Here is a 22,664-nt window from a genome sequence, read left to right on the forward strand (position 1 = left end):
CCATGGAGAACACATCAATCCAGGCCTCACAGGAGAACACATCAATCCTGCTACAATCGCCATGGAAAACACATCAATCCAAGCCTCACAGGAGAACTAAGCATCCTACTACACAGGAGAGCGAATCATCCTGTTTCACAAGAGAGTGAATCATCTTGTCCCATAAGAGAGCAAATCATCTTGTTCCAATGCGCACCACTAGGGGAGGGTGAGTCACCTTGTGGTTGTATGTTGCTCCAATAAGAACCACAAGCCCTTAGAGCTCCTAGAGCTCAATGTATGCAGCATGTAGGACCCTTGTACAAGGGTTTCTTGATGACTCCAAGTCATTTGGGAAAATCACAGATCATATCTTTCCTTGGGGCTTTGACATTTTGTATCGACCTATACATCATCTTAATGCGATGGAGCCTCCTTGCTCATCGACTTACCATATCCCAGATGATGTCTATCTGCTGGAGCAATTGACAAATACGAGATTCCTCAATAATCGAATCCCACCTTTGGTTGTTACAGAGAATCACAGTGGTATCCAATGTAAATCCAAACAGCTCACTGAAGAGCTTTTGCAACCAGACTTCCTCACAAGAGGCCATGCTAGCAACAATATATTCTTCTTTGGTGGTGCTTAAAGCCACCAACTTCTGCTTCATACTCATCTAGGATATCAAAGCGGATCCCAAGGTGAAACAACACCCAGAAGTGTTCTTATAGTCCACCACACTGCCCGCCCAATCAACATCCGTATATCCAAGTAGTCTCACATCTTCGGCAGTGTATCTTAACTCATTAGTAATTGTGCCACGAAGATATCTCAAAAGGTTCTTGGCAACAATACAGTAAGGCTCAACCAAATATGAGATCACAATGATAACTGCAAAACATATGTTCAGATGGAGGTTCACCAAGAAACTCAGAGGCATTTCCCAAATCTGGTCCGACATCACTACCATATAAATTTTAAAAGTTAAGATCCTCAAGGTAGTCATAGGCTTGCAGTCCATCATACTAAATCTTTCCAATATCTTTACCACATATTTTCCTTGAGATAGGAAAATTTCCCTTGGCTTCTGCCACACTTCAAGTCCTTAGTCCTTCATTTCAAATTCAGAAGCCAAGTCCCTCTTATATTTGTGAATGAGAGGGTCTGCACTTGTTAGAAAGAGGCCATCCACATAAAGCACTAGTATGAGAGGCTTTTCATCTTCAACCTTAAATTAAAGGTTAGGATCGGCTTCACTCCTAGTGAATCCCAGCTTCATCAAGTAGCTATCGATCCTATCATACCATGCTTAGGGTGCTTGCTTCAGCCCATAGAGAGCCTTCTTCAACCTGCATATATGATATTTTCAATCATAAATCTCAAATCCTTCAGGTTTCTCCACATAGACCTCTTCTTGGATCGAACTGTGCAAGAACGTGGTCTTGACACCCTTCTGATGTAGGTTCCATCCTTATGAAGCCGCAAGGGCTATGATCGAGCGAATGGTCATATATCTGGCAACAGGTGAAAATATCACATCATAGTCTATACCTTCCTTTTGGGAGAAACCACGAGCAACAAAATGAGCCTTATAATTTTCTGTACTTTCATCTCTTACATGATTTATCTTGTAAAGCCATTTAAAAGTGGCAGTTGTCTTGTCGTGGGGTCTGTGAACTACTTCCCAGACATCATTCTCCATAATAGACTCATATTCTTTGGTCATAGCATCCTTCCATACTTGATGCTTGATGGCATCTGAGAATGATGGAGGCTCATTTAGTATGATCGTGCTCATGATGGTCAAGTATACCTGATACTTGTTAGGTTTCCTACTTTCACGGAAGGTTCCTTGGGGTGCAGCATGTCCTTCAGCATCATCAAGTACCCCCCTAAGCCATGAAGGCCTCTTCCTAGAAGAGGAAGGTTCAGGTGGATAAATAGGATCCATGGGTTCCTCCACATCAGGCATTGTTACATCATCTACCCATAGAGACAACTTCCATAATCGTACGGTTCTTCCTTTCTGCCACACCATTCTGCTCAGGTTTATGTGGTGTAGTGGTCTCCCTCTAAATGCTAGCCTCAGATATGCTTGATTGAACCAACTGTAGTATATCGGAGATCTTGCTTAGGCTTGAGGGGAATGGTCCCCTTTTGAGCTTTCCTTCGGCACATCCTAGACATACACCTTTCTCTACTTAGAATTTGGGCATCCCTATCACCATTTGTCTTACACTGAGTAGAGATTTATAATGAAGGGGGGAAAACCTCTGATGCCAAAGTTCAGACTAAAGAGATTTTTCATAAGACATGACACCTAACGGACTTCCATCAACCTGATATAATGAATCAACACAAAACCCAAGAGTAAAGGCATCTTTAACATTATTTTTCGATACACGTACCTTTCCATCACTGAAGGTTACCTTGTAACCTTTGTCTTCCATGGACACCAAGTTATTTCGGAGGTCAGGTGCATTTAATACATCATGGAATTTCTGGCCTTCTTGAATGGTTGTCCTCTTCCTTGATTCCCAGCTCTCCTCTTACCTTTGCTATTGAATTTGTCATTCCTTTGATTGCCATCAGAGGATTTTGATCATTGTCCCGGTGTGAGTCCTTTCTATCAGGGCACTCCCTTGCATAGTGACCTACTTTATCGCAGATGTAACATTCTCCTTTTCTTCCACCCTTAGGTCCAGCCTTTCCTTTTGATTTAGTCCCAGAATTATTTCTTTTCTTAGCATGAGAAGAAAAGGCAGCAGGAGGACCTTTAAGCAAGTGCATTTCTAGCTCTTTTACCCTTGTTTCTTCTTGAATGTATCTAGCCATTAATTCCTCGAAACCAGGAATTACATTATTGTTCAGAAGAGTAGTCCTAAACACATACCATTTGGATGGTAATCCTCCAAGAGTCGTGAGTGCCATTTCTCTGTCAATAATAGTCTCCCCAATAGATAGGATATCGTTCTTGATCTCGGTGATTCTTAAGAAGTATGCTTGCATACTCTCATCTTTACCCTTATGAATTTCCTTCAGCTTATTTCTAAGAAACAAAACTTGATTTGCATCATTAACTTTAAATAAAATCACCAGTCTATCGTAGATTTCCTTGGAGGTGTTCAGGTCGGAAATGTAGGCCACCAAGTGCCTGTCAATAGAGTCCTGGATGATCTTCTGTTTTGACTTCTCTGGTTTTCCATTTGTTCCAGGCAGCAACGAATGCATTTGATGGAGGCTCAACAATATTGCCTCTTATATGGTCCAGCACTCCTTGATCTTCTAGGGTTAGACCGATAGACATCTTCCATCCATGATAGTCAACTTTCTCACGGACCTTGTCTTCGGTAGGAAGGAGTGTTGAGGACCCCATAGTTCTTTTAGGATAGCCTTGCCAATCTTCTCTTTGATGATTGCTCTTGCTCTTGCTCGGGCTTTGTCTTCACCTCAACTCTGATACCATGTTAAGTTATGGTATGTTCTATGCTTATAATAGTTTACTTCTTTTTCTTATTATATTCCACAGATTAGCAATCACATGTACATAAAGTAAAGTGCAGATAGAATATTAAACGATCGACAGAAAACAAGCCAAGACAAGAGACACAAGATGTGGCGGCTAGCCAGAGACAAACCCCACAATGTGTGGGGAAACCCTTTGATCAAATATTCTTTTATCTTCAATAATTTAGTAGAGAGAAATAGTACAATAAATCTAATTTATATCAGAAGTAGCAAACCCTAGATTGACAGTATCAGTATTAGTGGCTTCATCGTCAAACTAGGGCAGACGATATCTCACAAATCAACTGTCGGATCAGCTTGATTCCACCACCAAAAGTTATGCCTTTAATAGGAGGTTCATATGAACCTATAGTGCATTTCAGATGAGTAGATCTTCTAGTCCACGCAGGTCAAACTTTACTTTTGCAGTTGCGGCTTTAGTTTCAGCAGCTTCCTTCAAACTAGGGCAGTCGATATCTTGCAAACCGTCCATCATATTGAGTTGATTCCACCACCAAAAGTTGCAGCTTTCAGAGGAGGTTCATATAAACCTACAACGTAGTTCAAATGAGGAGATCTTCTAGTCCACGCAGGTCAAACTTTACTTTTGTAGTTGCGGCATCAATTTCAACAGCTTACGGCTTCACATGTGTGAGGGAGAGACCCTTTTCTGCGCAGTAGAGAGAGAGAGATGTGATGAGATGAGTGAGTGAAAATGAGGGAAATTCCTCTTATATTTATACATAAATGATGATGTTTGAATAGATGCGACTATTGGGCTTCTGAACCTACATGAGTTGTAGGCCGGCTTGATAATAATTCCATAATCAAAATAAATTCATATCTCCATGAATACTTATTGGAATCAGATGATATTTATATCAATCCTACACCTCTCGACGAGAGGAATGTAATAAAAATATTATCAGCCATGAATAAGATGATCCACATGAAGTTTTTCCCTAGTTTCCAATTTTAACAAACTGACATCAAAAGTTTTGGCGACCGAATGCTGCTTAGCCCCGTTGAGCAAGATTACGAAGCCATCTACTCAACTTGTGTAGCCCATAATTTTTCTTCAATTAATTGGGTAGATCAATCACTGGATTATGGCATGCCCTCTGATCCTTTCTTGAGTACATTATCTACCAATGAAAGCGTCATGGAGATCATGATGTCAGGTGACACGTGGTGGGACGAACATCATCATCGTTCCTCCTTCCCATATACCATTGAAGATAATCTCAGTGGTGTGTACCTACCTAATTTTTCCAAACCCTTTACGAGTTTTGTTTCCATTCATGATATCAACTCTAAAAAGAACCTTTCAAATATCAAAGAAACTATTCTTCTTGATAGTTCGATTAAACCACAAATAGTCAAAAATTTATACATAGAAGCATATTGCACTTCATTTGAAATCAAGATTTATCGAGCCATTTTTTGTGAGTTTAGAGATGTCTTTGCCTAGACATACGAGGAACTACTAGGTATCGACCCAAATATCATAGTGCACAAAATCAAGACGTATCTTGATGCCAAACCCATCTAGACGTATCAAGATGTATCTTGCAATTGAGAAGCTTCTTCGGGCTGGTTTCATATGTCATGTTCCCTTAACTGATTGGGTATCGAACATTGTCCTTGTCATGAAGAAAGAGGGCACGATTTGAGTATGTGCCAATTATCAGGATGTAAATCGAGCTTGTCCAAAGGACAACTACCTGACCCTGTTTATTGACCAGATTGTTGATGACTGTGTTGGCTGCTATATTTATCCATTTATGGATGGATTTTCCAGCTATAATCAAATCAAAATTCTCCCGGAAGACCAACCTAAAACCATATTTGTTCATCCCTAGGGTACTTTTTCTTATAGAAATATTCCTTTCAGTTTAAAGAATGTAGGGGCCGCGTTTCAACATGTGATGGACTACACTTTCCATGATATCAAGCACATCGTGCAACCCTATTTGGATGGTATCCCTACTCACTCCAAGCGTCGGGTTGATCACCCCATGCATTTACGGGCCATTTTCCTCCATTGTAGACATTATAACATTCGAATCAACCTACACAAATGTGTGTTCTATTTCGGTTCTAATCGGCTCCTTGGATTCATCATCTTGAAACAAGGAATTTGTATTGATCCTTTAAAATTCCAGGAAATCGTTGACTTGTCAGCGCCTTCCACTCTTGTTCAATTACAAAGACTCTAAGGAAAATCCAACTTCCTAAGTAGGTTCGTCTCTAACTATGCTGAACTGACCAAAGGATTTACTTGCTTACTGAAAAAAGAGATTCTATTCCATTGGGATGACGTTGTGTAGAAAGAGTTTGATGCCTTGAAAGATGTACTGGTTCAAGCATCTCTCTTATATCCTCCCGACTATCAGTGTGATTATTTCTTGTACCTTGTTGTTGCCATCTCTATTATAGCTATGGTGTTGGTCCAAGAATACGATATGGGGACTAAACATCCCATTTATTATCTAATTCGAAACCTCAACGATACTGAGATCCGGTATACTCGTGAGGAAAAGTTAGCTTTGATGGTCGTTCAAGCCATCAAGAGATTTCACCTTTACATCTTACTTCGCGAAACTACGGTCATTTCGGATTACAACCTTATGACATACATATTATCACATGAATTGTTGGGGTAAAATACTCTAAGTGGATCATTATTCTCCAAGAGTTCGACCTAGAATTCATCGAATCCAAGTCGAAGAAATCCTTAGTTTTTTCCGAGCTAATGTGAGATCTTCCTTCCCTTGATGCTGAATGTACATCTGAAGATTCCATCCCAAATGATTCATTGTTCTTGATCTCATCATCTAACCCATGATATGGAGATTTTCTCATCTATCTCCAGACCCAAACTTTCCGTCCTAATACCTCTCGCTCAGAGCAATGACGTATTCGGTACCAATCCCAAAACTATGTGATTATCAAAGACATACTTTACCATCGTGGTATCGATACAATTTTACAGAGGTGCCTTACTCTTGAGGAGGTTGAGAAAGTCTTGAATGAATTCCACTCGAGGGCATGCAGTGGAAATTTATCTAGTTACGTTACCACGCAAAAAATCTTACGCATCGGTTACTTTTGGCCCACCATTTTTTGCGATTGTATCCTCACTGTTAAAAAATTTCATGTGTACTAGATCTATGATAAAAAATTATGTGCTTTACCTACTCTATTGCATCCCGTTTTCGCCGTTGGTCCCTTTGTGAAATGGGGCATTGATTTTATGATGTGTAACCATCACTCGGCCGGGGGGCATGGCTATATCATTATAGCTATTGAATACTAAACTAAGTGGGCCAAAATGATGCCTACATTCAATAATATTGACAAAACAACTGCATTCTTTTTCTTCAACCATGTGATTGCTAGATTCAGTGTTCCGCAAGCAATAGTAAAGGATCATAAGAAGCACTTTAGGAATCATATGATGACCTAATTAGCTGCCAAATTGGGACTTTCACATGAAAATTCCATTCCCTATTATCCTCAGGCTAACGGAAAAGTTGAGGTGATTAACAAAGTTCTTAAGACTATGCTTCAATCTATGATATGGGTCCACAAATCAGACTAGCACTTGCTTCTCTTTGTTGTCTTGTGGGCATCTTGAACCTTAGTTAGGAATGCTACTAGATTCACACCCTTCTAGTTGGTGTATGGTCTGGAAGCAATCCTCCCTATCAAATGCAAAATTTCATCGCTGAAATTAGTTATTGAACTTATTCCTACTACTTTCGTATAGGAGGAGCTTCTTTTACATCTAACTCATTTGGATGAAACTCGAAATGATGCCTATTTAGTCAATGAAGCCCATAAAATATGCATCAAAGCGAAATATGAAAAATGTGTCAAACCTAGAGTCTTCTCAGAAGGAGATTTGATTCTCTTATATGACCAGGAGGCCAACAAGTTAGGTCAAGGAAAGTTCCAACCTATGTGGTTGGGCCCATGCATTTTCAAGCAAGTCCTTGCAAAAGTGGCTTATGAGTTAGTAGATCTCGATGGAGTTCCACTGGCGCAGCTTGGAAATTGGTTGTAGCTCAAAAAATACTATGCTTGATCCCATGCATGGTACATTGTGTACATACTATCTATAGGTGTGTTGCATGTGTTTGCAGTTTGTTTTTCAAAGTTTCCCATGGTTTATGTTGATTCTTTTTCCTTTTGGATTGCATATGTCAACCTCTTTCGAACCACATATTGGTTATTTCGACAGTGCTAGTTGTAGTACTTGGAACCTATCCTCCATAGTGTGGGTTATCTTTGCTCCAAATGGCAAGCTAGTGAGCATGCAAGGGATTTTCATTGGCTGCTTGAATAACAACATCGCTGAGTATAGCATAGTGATTGAGCTACTTTCTAATGCTATTTAACATGGTATCTATCGTATATTCATCAAATTTTGACTCACAACTCAAAGTACTACAACTCGGGAATATCTATTCAATGAGAAATATTGCCATTCTTCGCATGGTTTTGAGAGTGTGTCTTCTGGAAAGACATTTCGATTTCATACGATATGAACATATTTCCAAAAATATGAACACATTATCAGATGCCCTAGCTAATTTTGTTTTAGATCGACATTTGCAAAGAATGTAAATAACTTTCAATTCACATCACATCATATTGAAAGCATAATAGGAACTAGGAAACACTATATATATATATATATATATATATATATATATATATATATATATATATATATATATATATATATATATATATCTATCTATATATATATATATATATATATATATATATATATATATATATATTAAGTTTGGTTTTACAAAATGTGTGCCTCAAGACACATATGGCTACATCATCCATATAAAAACTACATGCAAAACATCTAAGTAGACAAAATCAGTGGTGCTCATGATAAAATGACACTGCACAAGCTATCTTGCGCAGTAATCGACCAATATGACTAGGCACTCTGATTGTGTGTCGCTGAAGTCACAATGGAAGTTTATCAACCACGATCTCATCAATCCCATGTGTCAGTCCTTCCATGTGGTGCTCCGCCTCTGATAGGAAATCTTCTACATCAGGATATCGTAGTGCATCCCATCCTACCGCAGAAACCTGTACTGGTCTCACTGCCTCCTCATATGGCTGTCTCTCTGGGTAGCCAAGATATGTAGCACCTACTAGTCAAATAGGCTCTATGTCTGCATGAAAACATCAAATAGTTTATTCTTGGGAACACCAAGAAACACAAAAAATCATAAAACTTTCAAAAACTTAATGGTCAAAGTATCTTACCTGAAGCATCCCATGGCTCACCCTAAGGCAACTCGATCTCGAGATCATCATGGAAATCCATCCCTGTGTAAGGAAAAACATCGATAATGATGAAATTCCTGAGTGACCATCCAAATAAGGATGGTGAAAAGTTGATCATTGATGGGCCTGCATGTCGTCTCATATGGTCTATCCACCTCCTCATCCCTAAGGTCCTCAGATCGATGGGCTCAAGTAAAATCTACTGAGGCTATAGTGATGGCACCCGCTCTAGATCAAAATATACTAATATCATGCCATAGCCAAGTTCGTTAACTTCCCCTCCTTTTCTTTATTAATTTGTTCCTTCAAATTTACCAGGACACCCTCACTCTAGTTGAATATTGTCGGCTCTAGACACTCTATCCCATATTGCATGTATGATTTTCTTGCTACATGTGATCATGAACAAGATCGTTATCAGAGGTAATTGGGTTACATATTTATGTTGATATTTCCATCCATAGTAGGAAGGGTTAGAGGTCTGTAATAGGTAGTGATATAGTCTTTCACCATCTTGCCACCACTTCTTCCACCTAGAAGAGAGATAGGGGCACTTTTCTTTGAAAATCCTATCAGAAAGTAAATATCCTCTGCCTGTATCTCGAGAAGGTTCTCCTCAAACATGAATGCATGTACCTGAATATCCCATGAATGGACAAGGTACTTTAACAACCCCATTTGTTGCATCATACCAGGAAGCTAGAAGAATTTCAATAACCCACAATTTTTTAGCACCTGGATGGTAGCAGGGTTGTTTTCCAAATTCAAATATTATTCCTCGTGTTCTCTTTCTCTCTAGATGAATGCCATTTTGTGCTAATGGGTACATGAAACATCAACAAGGAATCCATTATGCTCTTTCCCTTGAAAAAACTTGACAAAATTTGAGGCAAAACCAAAAGACAACTTAGTAAAATGTGCCCAACACACCCTAGCAGTGTTTACCATAGAATTGTACCTCTGCTTGCAATGTTCCTCTACCTAGGTGCAATGCAATTTTCGACACAGGGGAGGTGTGTTGGTCCTAGGGAATTTTTTATGAACCCCAGGGGCCTCAAAACCTTAAAATTTTTGCATGAAAACACAAAAATGGACCGTAGAAAGATAAAGAAAGGTTTCAATTCCTACTTGGAAGCGATGACACTTTGAAATGGTTCCCCGGATTAGAAGCAATCAATTGTGGGAAATCAAGGGAAAAAGGGACCCAAATACTCACTGTTGAAGGTAAAATTGAAATGGTAAAAATGATAAGTCATTTTGAATATTTATGGTCATTTTCTCCTATTTTATTCATTTTTAGTGTTTTGACCTAGATATGCTTCATTTTTTCTATGAAACGGGTATGTTTAATCCTTCTTGTGGTGTTTTGAGAAAGTCAACAGTTGTTAGTAGGTTTTTGTTGGGTTGTGTTATATTATTTCCATGACTAGCCCTATATTAGGTGGGTGGACCTACCTATGGTTTTGTGTATGGATTTCACACATGGTTTTCGGCGCGATGGTTTTCAGTCCATGGTATTTTGTAGATCCGGTCAAGGGAACTACGGTTATGTTCTAATCCAAGGTTAATGGATTGGGGTTTATGGATGCTTCGACATGTATATATATGTATTGTAACATTGAAAGGAACATAATGAAAAATCAATTTGGTAGTCCCAGTTTTGGGATCCAGGGGAAAATCTCTGTGTATATTTGTTTTATGTGTTATGCTCTCGCCATTGTTTATTTTATGTTTTTTAGAATTCACATGCGGGTAATTTATGTATGGCGTTAAAACCTATAGTTTTCATTATGTTTGAATAGGTTATTTTGACCAAAGAATACACTTTTATCTCGTTTTCTGGCTCTTTAAACCTACGAAAAAGGAACCCCTTGGAGTCCTCTTTCAGCTCTTTTCAGACTCCCAAAATATGAAAAGATTGTTGAGAACTTGTCTTTTCGAACTCGTTAAAGTAAATGGAAAGATGTCTACTTAGTATAAGTTTAACCCTTTTCTGGACTGAGATAGACTAGCTACGAAAAAGGAAAACCTTAGTCGAACATGGCTAAGAGGTTCTCTTGGGTATTGCTTTCTACCTCTTCGGACCTAACGGGCTACCTACGAAAAGGGACATTTGGAGTTTTCTTTTTCGCGTCTTTTTTAAACTCTCTAAACATGAAAAATATGTTGAGTTTTACCTTCGCTGGACTCATAAAAACATCAAAAAATGATGGACTCATTGATCATAACTCATTTGAGCTAGTCCTTCTCAGGGTTCATTAAATATACTTGGACGGATTCATCTGAATGATGAACTTACAGATCAAGCATATGTTATCCTCCTCAATGTTGTTAAAAAATAAAGAGGTACTAACTAGTATAGTTGGAGAAATTGGGAAAACAAGGGATTCCATTTTTCTAATGGAAGCGAGTCACTCTTGAACACGACACTCTTTCACTTCATATCCATGGCTATTGGGTTTGGTAATATACTTGTGTTTTGGTTATCATACCGTTTTTAGAGCCTCCATTTCGGTTTTGGGTCAATGTTACCAACTCCATTGAATGTCATTGGTGCGTTCAAGAGAATTCATTAAGTTAATATCAGTTACAATAACTCTTAAGCCTTCATTTCATGTCTACCTTTCCTAATCTAGTTCCATATCAAGATCATTTTGACCATTATTTCTCAATCATCATACCCGTTTCGTGTCATTCATGGGGGATACATCAAGGCCCTCCTGCAACAGGTCGCTTCCTTTCGACATCAGCACATCATCCAAGAAGTTGACTTAGAAACACACCTCGGTACCTTGGTTCTTGTATACATCAATGGCAATGTTTCTCGCTCTCAACGACAAGTTTTCATCAATGGCCTTCGACCGAAATATTCTGTGTGGTGTTCAAAATCGACTCTTTCATTCACACCATACAATTTGTGCTATAGTACCTTGAGAGCCATTAACATCATCAGTGGTTTCTCTCACGTCTGTTAATGACTTGCATCATTGGATGGTAATCAGATGGTGTCTACCATGTTCGACTCCATCTCATTGAATCACATGGTTAGACTCGTACATTGGTTCAAGGTTGTGTGAATGAGATAGAAGACTGTGAATCTAGTTTCCGCCATCTGAGCCGCGGTTTTAGGATTATACAAAGATCAAATGTATGATGGTCATGATCAAATAGATAGCCATCTAGTCATGGGTCCACTAGTTGCATCTGTGGATGCGTATTTTGATCATAGTACATGTTAGGTTAGCTTATGAGATGAGTATGGGTATGCTTCCCTCAACAAACAAATATGTCATGTTCTAAATGTATTGTAACATATGAAGCTCTTCGGTTTTCCTTGATACCTACTTGTCACAAGGTAAAGCACTTCAATCAACACTCATCATCTCTGACTTTGAGCTTTATGGGGCATTCTGTTATAGGCCATTTTGTCACATTTGATTAGTGAGTCTCCTAATGGGATTAAGCAACATCCTATTAGCCCTTGTCACCATCTTGAACAAAGCCCTAAGCATGTACCTTTCATTTCCCAGAGTTTTAGCCCTAACTGCTTCATCTGAGCTAGTTTGAGGACCAATGCTCCCTATAAGCCTATTGGGTGCATTCACCAGCAGGTTGCTCCACTATGGTCTATGTTGGTCACCAGAAAGTTTCTCCCCTTTGAACCTATGTTGCTTCTAGAAATCCAGGAGAATGATCAGGATTCTAGAAGCTTTCCCTTCTAGGAATTTCCAGAAGTTGTTTCAACTACTTACCTTGGATAAAACATTCAAATCCTATCCTTCCCTACATTAGTTTTTTCACCACTTATCCTTTTATCATATCCCTCCATCAAAGGTGGATCTCTTACCCTATATCAATAATTGGATACGAACTCCCAAGTTACCTTACTTCTCTATATATTCCTAGCCTTCTATGTGGTTCGGGGTTGGCTTTTAAAGAGTGATTATGCCCTAATGTTGTTGTAGTGAGTGGTTATAGCCTCATGCATTTAGGGTGATTGGAGGTGCATATTGTGACAAGGAAAGGACAAGTCAACAACTTGGAGGAGCTCTTCTACAAGATCAACTACTACTTATGGTTGTAATCTTCTTCCATTTATATTAATGCAAAGAATTAATTCTTTTCCTATATGTGATGTTGTTATTTCACTTATTTCAATACCATGTTGATCTATTGAATGAAGTACTTAGATGATACTGCATATATCTCGTAGTTTCTTGGCTTGTGTTATCTGACTGTGCAGGTTCTAATTTTGGCATTCAGAGATGGAATTGGAGCTTCCAAGCTAAAGAAGGAGCGAAGTGTGTTAAGGATTCCAAGTAGTCCTCACTCTGTCATATATTTACTTTAAGGAAAATCATTGTGTTCCTTGTCTCTTTGTTGTTCTAGGTTAGCCACCAACCTAGGTGAGATACTTTTGTTCACAATCGTAAATCCCGTAAACAACACTTAACTACATAGGAAAGCTAAGGTGTAACACAAAGGCAAGGTATTGATTTTCAAAATAATAAGCATGTTATAAAAAAACAAGAGATAAATAAACCAATAATGACACATTAACATTAGCAGTATGATTAACCCCGAAAAACCTTAACTTGGGGGAATCCAACCTAAAGTAGATCTATTATTATCTTATGACTTAAAAGCATCCATGACTTGACTTAAAAGAAGCCAAGCTGGAAAAAAATCCTAGACTGACTAAGTCAACCCTCCATTCAACTTAGGCACATCATAATGGAGAATCCCCAATCCATTTAAAGGCTTCAACATATGTAATCTCTGGGCTCTAATACCATGGGCCACCAGTACCATGTCCTTGAAACCACCATTGCGGGCCTAACAACTTTGACTTTTTCACCAAGTTAAGTTTACCCTAACATTCCCCCCTTCAAGTGTGACTAGGGAAATCCACATGCTCTCCTCCCCTATCATGTAGGTCTACTCCAAGACTTTACCAAAAAGGGTACACATGCATAACTAGTTCTTATAGTTGTATGCCCATGTACATGTAATTTACAAATTTCATCTCCAAAGTATTTTTTTTTTTGTTATTGTTGTTGATACTTATGTTTCCATTCTCTCACATCTACACACCTACTCACACTCGGTGCTCTCCTTACCAAATTGTTCTTTTATGGATTTATCGACCTTTATTTCCTCTTAGGATGCTTGCACTACAATCTCCATGCACACTCTTTCATCAAAAATAAACTCACAATCAAATTTCACATGCTAGTCATTTTGTGCACTCCATGCTCAACTACACATTGGCCTATTTCTTAGGGATTCTCTCTTAGCTTTGACCTCAATGCTAGAATTTGAAACCAACATCTCCTTCTCCAATCCACAATCACTTGGTTCTTATACCATTTGTTAGAAAATAAAATGAGAGGCAAATAAAACAATAATAATGCATCAACAACTAACAACAAGGCTTACCCTAGAAAATCCCAACCAGGGAAAAATGAACCTAATAATATATTTATTATTATATTATGACTTAAAATAAGTCATTCCATGACTTAATATATTTAATGAGAGAAGATTAAAAACAACCAACAACAAATCACATATCATAAACACAATGTTTATCTTGGAAAAAAAAAATCCTCAGAAAAAACCAGCTAATATAAGTCTATTAGTCCCTTGGCCAAAACCCAACCATGTTAGCTAAGTGAGCCTTCATCACTCGCCTCCATATAAAATTACAATTAAGTCTTCCCAATATTTTTAAAGGCTTAATTACATTCAATCCACAAGCATGTAACCACAAGGAAGAAAAACCATGTGTCTGAAACCACCATTGTTTGACCAAGCTCCTTTGACTCATTCATTGAGTTAAGTTTACCCTAACAAGTGGTGATGATTATGAGTGTGAAGTGTTTTCATGCAAGAGTCATGCCTTCAGATAAGGTGCACCAAAGTTTGATAGGGAAGTCATTTAACCAAGTACAAGTCAGTTGAAGGCTTAGTGAATTATGATTGTAGATTAAATAATGGACTTCTTGAGTGCCTTGGTCAAGCATGAGTTTGAAAAACATCTAAGCATGATAATTTGACCTTTGTGAAATATATTCTCTTTAATTCTTGCATGAAGATAGAAAGAAAAGGAGGTGCAATTTGCCACCATATGACAAGGTTTCCTCCATGGGACAACATGGAGTTTGATACTAACATTCCATGTATGACATGATGCTATAAAATATTTGGGGTTGCTAAGATTCATAGCTTGATGAAGAGTTTTAGAGATACTAATAAGTAGTGGATCTTGAATAGAATACAAGAGTGTTAAATAGAGTATGGACTTTAAAATTGGTTTACTTTTATGAGTTTGCCTTGGATTTAGGCATTGTCTATTGGTTGGTGTGGTCCCAACATAAAAACAAGACCACGCACACTTAAATATTGGGTAGATAGGTAGGCACAAAGACATCACACATGTGGTGGATGACTTGGGTATTGTGTGTATGTGCACGATCACACCTTAAAGAAATGGGTGAATATTGTAGGAAGTGTTGTGTCCATGGCTCCACAAAGAATGGAAGATACTATTGTAGTTCAAGGAAGAAGTTGAGACATCTTTCAATATATAAAGTGGGTAGCATGGAGTTGCAAGTGGAATGAAGGAATGGTGGAAGAGTTGAATTTGACTTAACTATGGAAACCAACTTCATGGAGGGCGACTTAGAGGGTTGAATACTTCAATCAAAAGGATTGAAGTGAAAAAACACCATGTTTAAGGTGAAGTTGATCTTGTGACTTGAGTTACCTAAGATGTTAAAAGGTTTAAAGACACTTATGAGAGGAGGATGTGATTGGTAAACTTGATCCTAAGGAAACATTGTAGATTGAATTTGGGTAGTTCTAAGTGGTGGAAGTAGACCTGGCATGTCCTATAGCAAAACATTCTATTACAAAAGTGGAAGATGTTCAAAACAAGTAGAAGGTTCATAGTTAAAGTTTCCTTGAAGAAGACTGAGACCACAAGAAGAAGATTCATATACTATATAGAGAATTTCTACAAGTAGTGTGTGGCAACAAATTTGGAAGAGACTTGGGTTGTTTGTTGAATGTAAATTTGTGATGATTGGCTTGACTCGTTGTAATAGATCTATTTGTATCTTCCCTCAATAAAATTTTAGGTTCTTACATTAGGCACCAACCACATGTTATTGATGTGATGATGAATTTGAATAAGGATCAAGCTGATCTTGTAGCAAATGGGCCCTCTTTCTTGCCACAAAATTGATATGAACTTGAGATAAATTTCATTGATGACTAAAGTTTTATCATGATCCAATGTATTCATGATGAAACGATGCCAATAAGGTTTTTTTCTCAACTTTGAAGTGACCGAAATTGTCAAAAAAATATATCATAGATAATGAATCAATGTGAACTCTAACTTTCCACCATTGGATTGTAATAACAAGATGAAAGTTTGTTACAAGATTAAACATCTCCATTTCAATTATATGCTCAAGTGTTGAAGTTGAGCTTGGGATGCTTTATAAGATATGTTTGGTCACACTCTTTAAGGCATTTGTTGGTTGGTTATATGACGACTAACTAAAATTAAGAAACTCAAGGTTGGGTACCATGTAAAAGTTAGTTTGTTGCAAGTAGGACATAGAGTGACCAAGTCAAGAAATGTATTGGAAGGTAGTATTGCACAACTAAGAGTGATAGAAAAGCATAAAAAAGTTTGTAGATGACTCTAGGTGTTAAAGCATGTAGTAATGATATTGACACCAATATATCATAATGATATTTATATATTTATAATAATACAATATGCAAGTATACAATATACCTATATGTCTATTTTCCCTAGAACTCCATATACACAATTATTCTCATTTAAAAAGAAAGAAAGAGAGATGATACACTAAGTAACTAAGAAAGAGAGACATAGAAACCATATTATAAGAAAATCATTAATATTGCCAATTAACAACAACTATTACTAGTTGTTATCCAGAAGTGTGAGTTAACTGATCATTGTTATTCAAAGAAAACCATCACATCTGTGATTATCCATTAATAAGGTTGTAAGATTTCACTCTTACTGGAAGCCTCTAAATCTTGGAAAATTAATTTATTTCCCTAAATCCAAGAAAAACATGCTATTAACCAATAAAAAATAATTTTATATATTATTCTAAGACCAAGAAGGTAGTTTTAGTCCCATATAGTATCCATAAAAACCTAGTATTTCCTCCCACCCCTAATGCAGGTGGGATTTCTTTTGGATGCCACTTGCAACAGGGAGCCTGTTCATGGCAATTCACATGTAGCCTTGGGAAATTCTTTCTTTCTTTTCTCTGTATCGTGCCTTGCTCTGCTAGTTATTGGCATTATGGTGGGTTCTTTCTGCTTGAGTGATATATTGGTCTCTAGTTTCTTGAAGGTTTCATGCACGTAGCATGAGTGGGATAGAGACATAAGATACAATGCTCGCTATGTTGATGGGGTTTTTCATTGGACATAATGGTTTTCTTCGTTGCTAGAGTCTTCTACATTTTCATTTGCCTCACCACCTTCAACCCTACTCTAATTGAAGGTTAGGAGGAAATCAATCGTCTATACTAGGGTACTTTCAGATACTTTTGGCCTTACTCTTATCTCCTTAGGTTGTGATTTAATTGGTTACGTTTAGTGCGCAATATTTGTTGAGCTTTGGTTGCATGTCTGACAATGTATTAACAACAACATGAAATATTTCCCTATCTGAGGAATCTATTTTACCCTCTTTTTTCTCTGTGCACTCACTTAGTGTTGTTATTTTTTTGTTTTAGTTGTCACCCTTCGCCCACTCTAGTCTTTCTCCGACCCTCCCCTGTCTTTGTCCCTTTGTCTCAGGCGTGTTGTGTCTTAACCCCTAGTGTTTCTATCCTCTAGGCAACATGTCCCGACAATGCATGTGTAGTTTCTGAGGTGGTGAAGGTTGAGGATCCCAAGGTCAAAACCATGCCTAGTCATACGCACAAGAGGCTAGAAACATTTTCCACTTTGTTGTCCCCTTTGAAATTCATATTGAGATTCATCACCTTGAGTCCCTCTCTGTTGTGGACTATCAAGCTTTCTCAAACTCAAAGATTCTTGAGGAGGTAGCTCACTGGGTTCTTGACCCTGGTCACTCCAAGGGAAGAGGGAAATAGTTTCTTAACTCCTTTTCCCTACATTGACAAATGAAAGCCCTCTTGGGTAGGGTCCTAAACGAAAAACAAGAGGATTGATATGACACGTTCTTTGCTTTGAATGACATTAAGCATGCCAAACCTTATCATTGTGAGTTCCTAGAATGATTGGATGCCACAATAGCTCATTTAGAAAGCCACCCCTAGTGAAATGCAAATCCTCCAATGAGCCACTTCTTTAAACTCCCAATTTCCTGTTATGTATTACAATACCTCTTTTTATTGTAGTTCAGTAGTTGATATACTTGTTTTGTAGTAGTTGGTTTTATTTTGGATAGACTATCTCCTTTGTAGGTGGTCGAAACATATGGTTTCCCTTGTGGCAGATTGAGACGGCCTACAGTGAATTATGTTTAAACAATGGCTATCGAGTTGATGTATCTTGATATTTTGCTATTCTAAAGTAATATCAATGTATATATATGTATGTGTGTGCCATTTTTATCCGTTTAACTAAATTGATTAATTAAAAAAAATGTCTGAATTTAGCCTTCTGTGATCCATATCAAGTTTATATAGAAGGTTTTTGGTGATAATCACATCAAAATTCATTTGTCGATGCGTTTCGAACTAGCAAGTGTGGTTCATCATCAAGACAAGATGAAGAACTAGATCGGGCAACAAATGCCATATCTGACTTCATCTTCGAAACCTGCAAGCGTGCCTATTCAAAATGATGAACCTTAGTCGCAGTGGTCCTTCTGTGCAGGGATGTAATTATTGAATTTAGGCTTCTGTGATCCATATCAAGTTTATAGAGAAGGTTTTCGGCAATAATCACATCAAAATTCATTTGTCAACGCATTTCAAACCAACAAGTGTGGTTCATCGTCAAGACAAGATGAAGAACCAGATCAGGCAGCAAACGTCGAAAATGTAACCACACTTGCTCATTCTAAATGTGTTGACAAATGAATTTTGATGTGATTATCACTGAAAACCTTCTCTATAAACTTGATATAGATCACAGAAGCCTAAATTCAATAATTACATCCCTGCATGGAAGGGCCACTACAACTAAGGTTCATCATTTTGAACAGGCACGCTTGCAGGTTTCGAAGATGAAGTTAGATCTGGCGTTTGTTGCCGGATATGGTTCTTAATCTTGTCCTAACGATGAACCACACTTGTTGGTTCGAAAGGCGTCGAAAAATGAATTTTGATGTGATTATCGCCGAAAACCTTCTCTATAAACTTGATATGGATCACAAAAGCCTAAATTCAATAATTACATCCCTGCATGGAAGGGCCACTGCGACTAAGGTTCATCATTTTGAACGAGCACGCTTGTAGGTTTCGAAGATGAAGTCAGATTTGGCGTTTGTTGCCAAATCTGGTTCTTTATCTTGCCTTGACGATGAACCACATATGCTCATTCAAAATGTGTCGACAAATGAATTTTGATGTGATTATTGCCAAAAAAAACTTCTCTATAAAAAATATCATAGAAACATGTATCAATATAAATTATGTTTTTCAGATATTTAATATTACTAAATCATAATTTTACAACAAAATATATTTACAACTAAAAATTTAATATTATATATATATATATATATATATATATATTAATAATAATAAATTATAATTTAATTAATTTTTACAATTTTTCTATTTAAATAAATAAAATAAAATAGATGTTTATATTAAAAGTAAATTGTAAAATTTTAAATAAATTCATCCTCAATAACGTTTAACCACAAAACATTTTATTTTTATAAAAATTTATAAACCAAACTAATGCTAAAATAACTAGCAATGACTAGCCAGCGAAAAATCCTCCCAAAACATTCATACTGCAGTGATTAAAATTTAAAATCCCAAGAAAGTCACAACCATTAAAGTATATCTGCAGATTTCACAGTGCAGTGATTAAAATTTATGATTTCTATTGGAACGATGGTGTTCCAATTTAAGCTTTTTTTAATTTTGTACGTATTAAAATTAAGCTGACCAGGTCAAATTCAAGCCTGCGGAGACGTTGCAGTTGATTCTGATTTAAAAGTAGTTTATGTGGATTTTTTTTTATTTTTTATTTTTCACTTCAATCTCCAGAGAAAACTGCTGAAGGGATCACTGTCTTAGAAAGTCAACTTCACAGTTCTGTGTGTGTGTGGGGGCAGAATCACGGACTAAGTCAAAACAGAGGCGCCCACGCAGTCTGCCAAAATTCAGGGGGCGAAGAGAACTTTGGTGAATCAAAAAAATGGTCATATCTAGAATTACGAGACGTCCACCCATTAGAGACCTTCAAATAGAGAACTAAGCGGGTGAATCACCATCTCAGGTTTTTCTAGGCCTTGGTTAATGAATTCTCATTTTCCATTCTGGGATTCATAAGGAGGATTTCGAGTTGAGTATTCACCCGAAATTGATTTGTGGGCGGGTTTTATTATTTCTGTGTAGGCAAGATTTCTCCCTTCCCACGATCCTCTGTTACATTCCGAAGCATTCCGGGCAGTCAGCTGATATTATACGTGATAGAAGAAGCTGCAGGAGAAGAAAGAATAGAGAATCTCTGGGAACCGCTGAGAACATGTCTATAGACATGAACACAGTCGTCCCCACCTTCGACAACCGCCTTTCTGGTATGAGCCATCAGAATCCCGGCCTCACACCTCGGACATCGGCAGACTGGGAGGTGGATTTGGCCTCAGCCCATAGAGTGATCTCTGGGAGAGATTTGAAGTCCCAGAAGCCGCTGCTGTTCCACGGCGGAAGAGAAGAAGCCCGCGAGTATTTGGCTGTGGTGGACGATCTCCGTCATCTGATGGAAAATCTGGTGGCAACGGACAGCAGCTCGGCCATGCTGGTGCGCGCGCAGCGCCTCACGGAGATGTCGATGATGTGCCTGCAGAGGGAATTTCACCGAATTCTGACTGCGAATGTCAAGCCGGACTTGGCGCCAGAAGATGGCTTGTCGGATGACGGGTCGGACGAGGACGGGAGCAACGGCAGCGGCAGTGCCAGTCGGGGTCGGAATTCTAACGCCGACTCGATTTGCGAAATCGACATGATGCCGTTCGATGCCGAGCACGATCTTCGCAGCATAGCAGAGCGCATGGTGACCGCTGGGTATGGGAAAGAGTGCGTTCGAATCTACGGGCTGACCAGAAAGTCTGTAATTGAAGAGTGTCTGTACAAAATTGGCGTTGAGCGGTTGAGCAAGGGTCACGTGCACAAGACGGAGGGGTCAATTCTTGACAGCAAAATTAAGACCTGGATTCGCACCATGAAAATTGCGGTGAGGGTTCTGTTCGCAAGCGAGAAACGGCTCTGCCACGGGATCTTTGTAGGGTTTAACCGCGTCAGGGATTTGTGTTTTGCAGAGGTAGCCAAGGAACCGACAATGAAGCTGCTAGGATTTGGGGAATCACTAGGTATGGGCAGAAAATCGAGCGACAGGCTCTTCGGGGTGCTGGACATGTATGACTCTCTGTCGAAGCTTATGCCCGACATAGACAACGTATATTGCCAGGAATGTTGTGTAGGCGTGAGGACACAGGCCTCTGGCGTCCTCGTTCGGCTCGGAGAGGCAGCCCGGGGAATTTTAATAGAATTCGAAAACGCAGTCCACCGGGAGAACTCAAAGACCCGTATTCCCGGCGGGACAATTCATCCACTTACAAGGTATGTGATGAATTATCTGAGTTTTATGTCCGATTACAAGGAGGCCCTCGTGAAGATTACAGCTAATGCCCCCATGGATATCCCCAAGGCGTTGCCTGATGGTCTCATGGGGTTGTTTGAAGACCAGGATTGGGATGATGAAGAACAGGGCAGCCCGGCATCTGTTCTGTCTGTGAGACTCGGCTGGGTTATCATCATTCTGCAGTGTAAGCTAGATACAACATCTAAGCTCTACAAGGATGTTGCCCTCTCATACCTGTTTCTCATGAACAATCTTAATTACATTGTCCAGAAGATCAAGGATTCAGAGCTTTTAGGGCTGTTAGGGCATGGCTGGTTGACCAAGAATCAAAGCAAGGTGAGGCAGTATGCGGCGAATTACGAGCGAGGGGCCTGGATGAAGGTCCTCGATTGTTTGAGAGATGAGGGGACTCATGTGAGTGAGATGTCACAACACGCCCTGAAGGATAAATTCAAGGGTTTCAATCATGGATTTGAGGATGTGCTCAGGAAGCATTCAGCTTGGATAGTGCCGGATGTGCAACTCCAAGGGGAGCTTAGGCAGTCCATCATAGAGAATATGGTACCAGCCTATCGGTCCTTTTTGGGCAGATTTAGGACATCTTTGGAAAATGGCGGACACTCTGAGATGTATATTAAATACACACCTGATGACTTGGAAGCTCATCTCTCGAATCTGTTTAAGGCAAGTCGTCATCCATGAGTTCAAGGAGACCCTAGAAGTAAGGAAGGACAGTATTAATGTGGAGCGATATATCATCATAGTGATGATCCTAATTACAGTCATCACATTTAGATCCTTCAGATTAAAAAAACTTGGTATTCAGGATTAAGACCCTGCAGCCACTGCTATCTGTAAATATAAGCTTAAACATTCATTTCACTCCTTGGAAATACTGTTGATTATAAGCAGTTGTCATGGCTTTTGCACAAAATAGATTCTCATGTCAATTTTCAGTGCACATATATTGCCCACAAAACTCTGTGTAGTTATC

At 38.6% G+C, this 22,664-nt stretch overlaps 1 protein-coding gene across 1 annotated transcript; it reads left to right on the top strand.

Moving 5' to 3' along the window:
- Window positions 1-20,125: 20,125 nt before the first annotated feature.
- LOC149189422 (exocyst complex component EXO70H1-like) lies at window positions 20,126-22,440 on the top strand. Its single transcript, XM_089411804.1, has one exon. The coding sequence runs from the start codon at window positions 20,555-20,557 to the stop codon at window positions 22,370-22,372; it is 1,818 nt and encodes a 605-aa protein (XP_089267930.1). The 5' UTR covers window positions 20,126-20,554; the 3' UTR covers window positions 22,373-22,440.
- Window positions 22,441-22,664: the final 224 nt, after the last annotated feature.

The sequence above is a fragment of the Pinus tabuliformis genome, chromosome 3_1 (assembly GCF_031772625.1).
Source record: "Pinus tabuliformis cultivar Carrire ecotype Pingquan chromosome 3_1, CPIR1, whole genome shotgun sequence".
Taxonomy (NCBI): Eukaryota; Viridiplantae; Streptophyta; class Pinopsida; order Pinales; family Pinaceae; genus Pinus; species Pinus tabuliformis.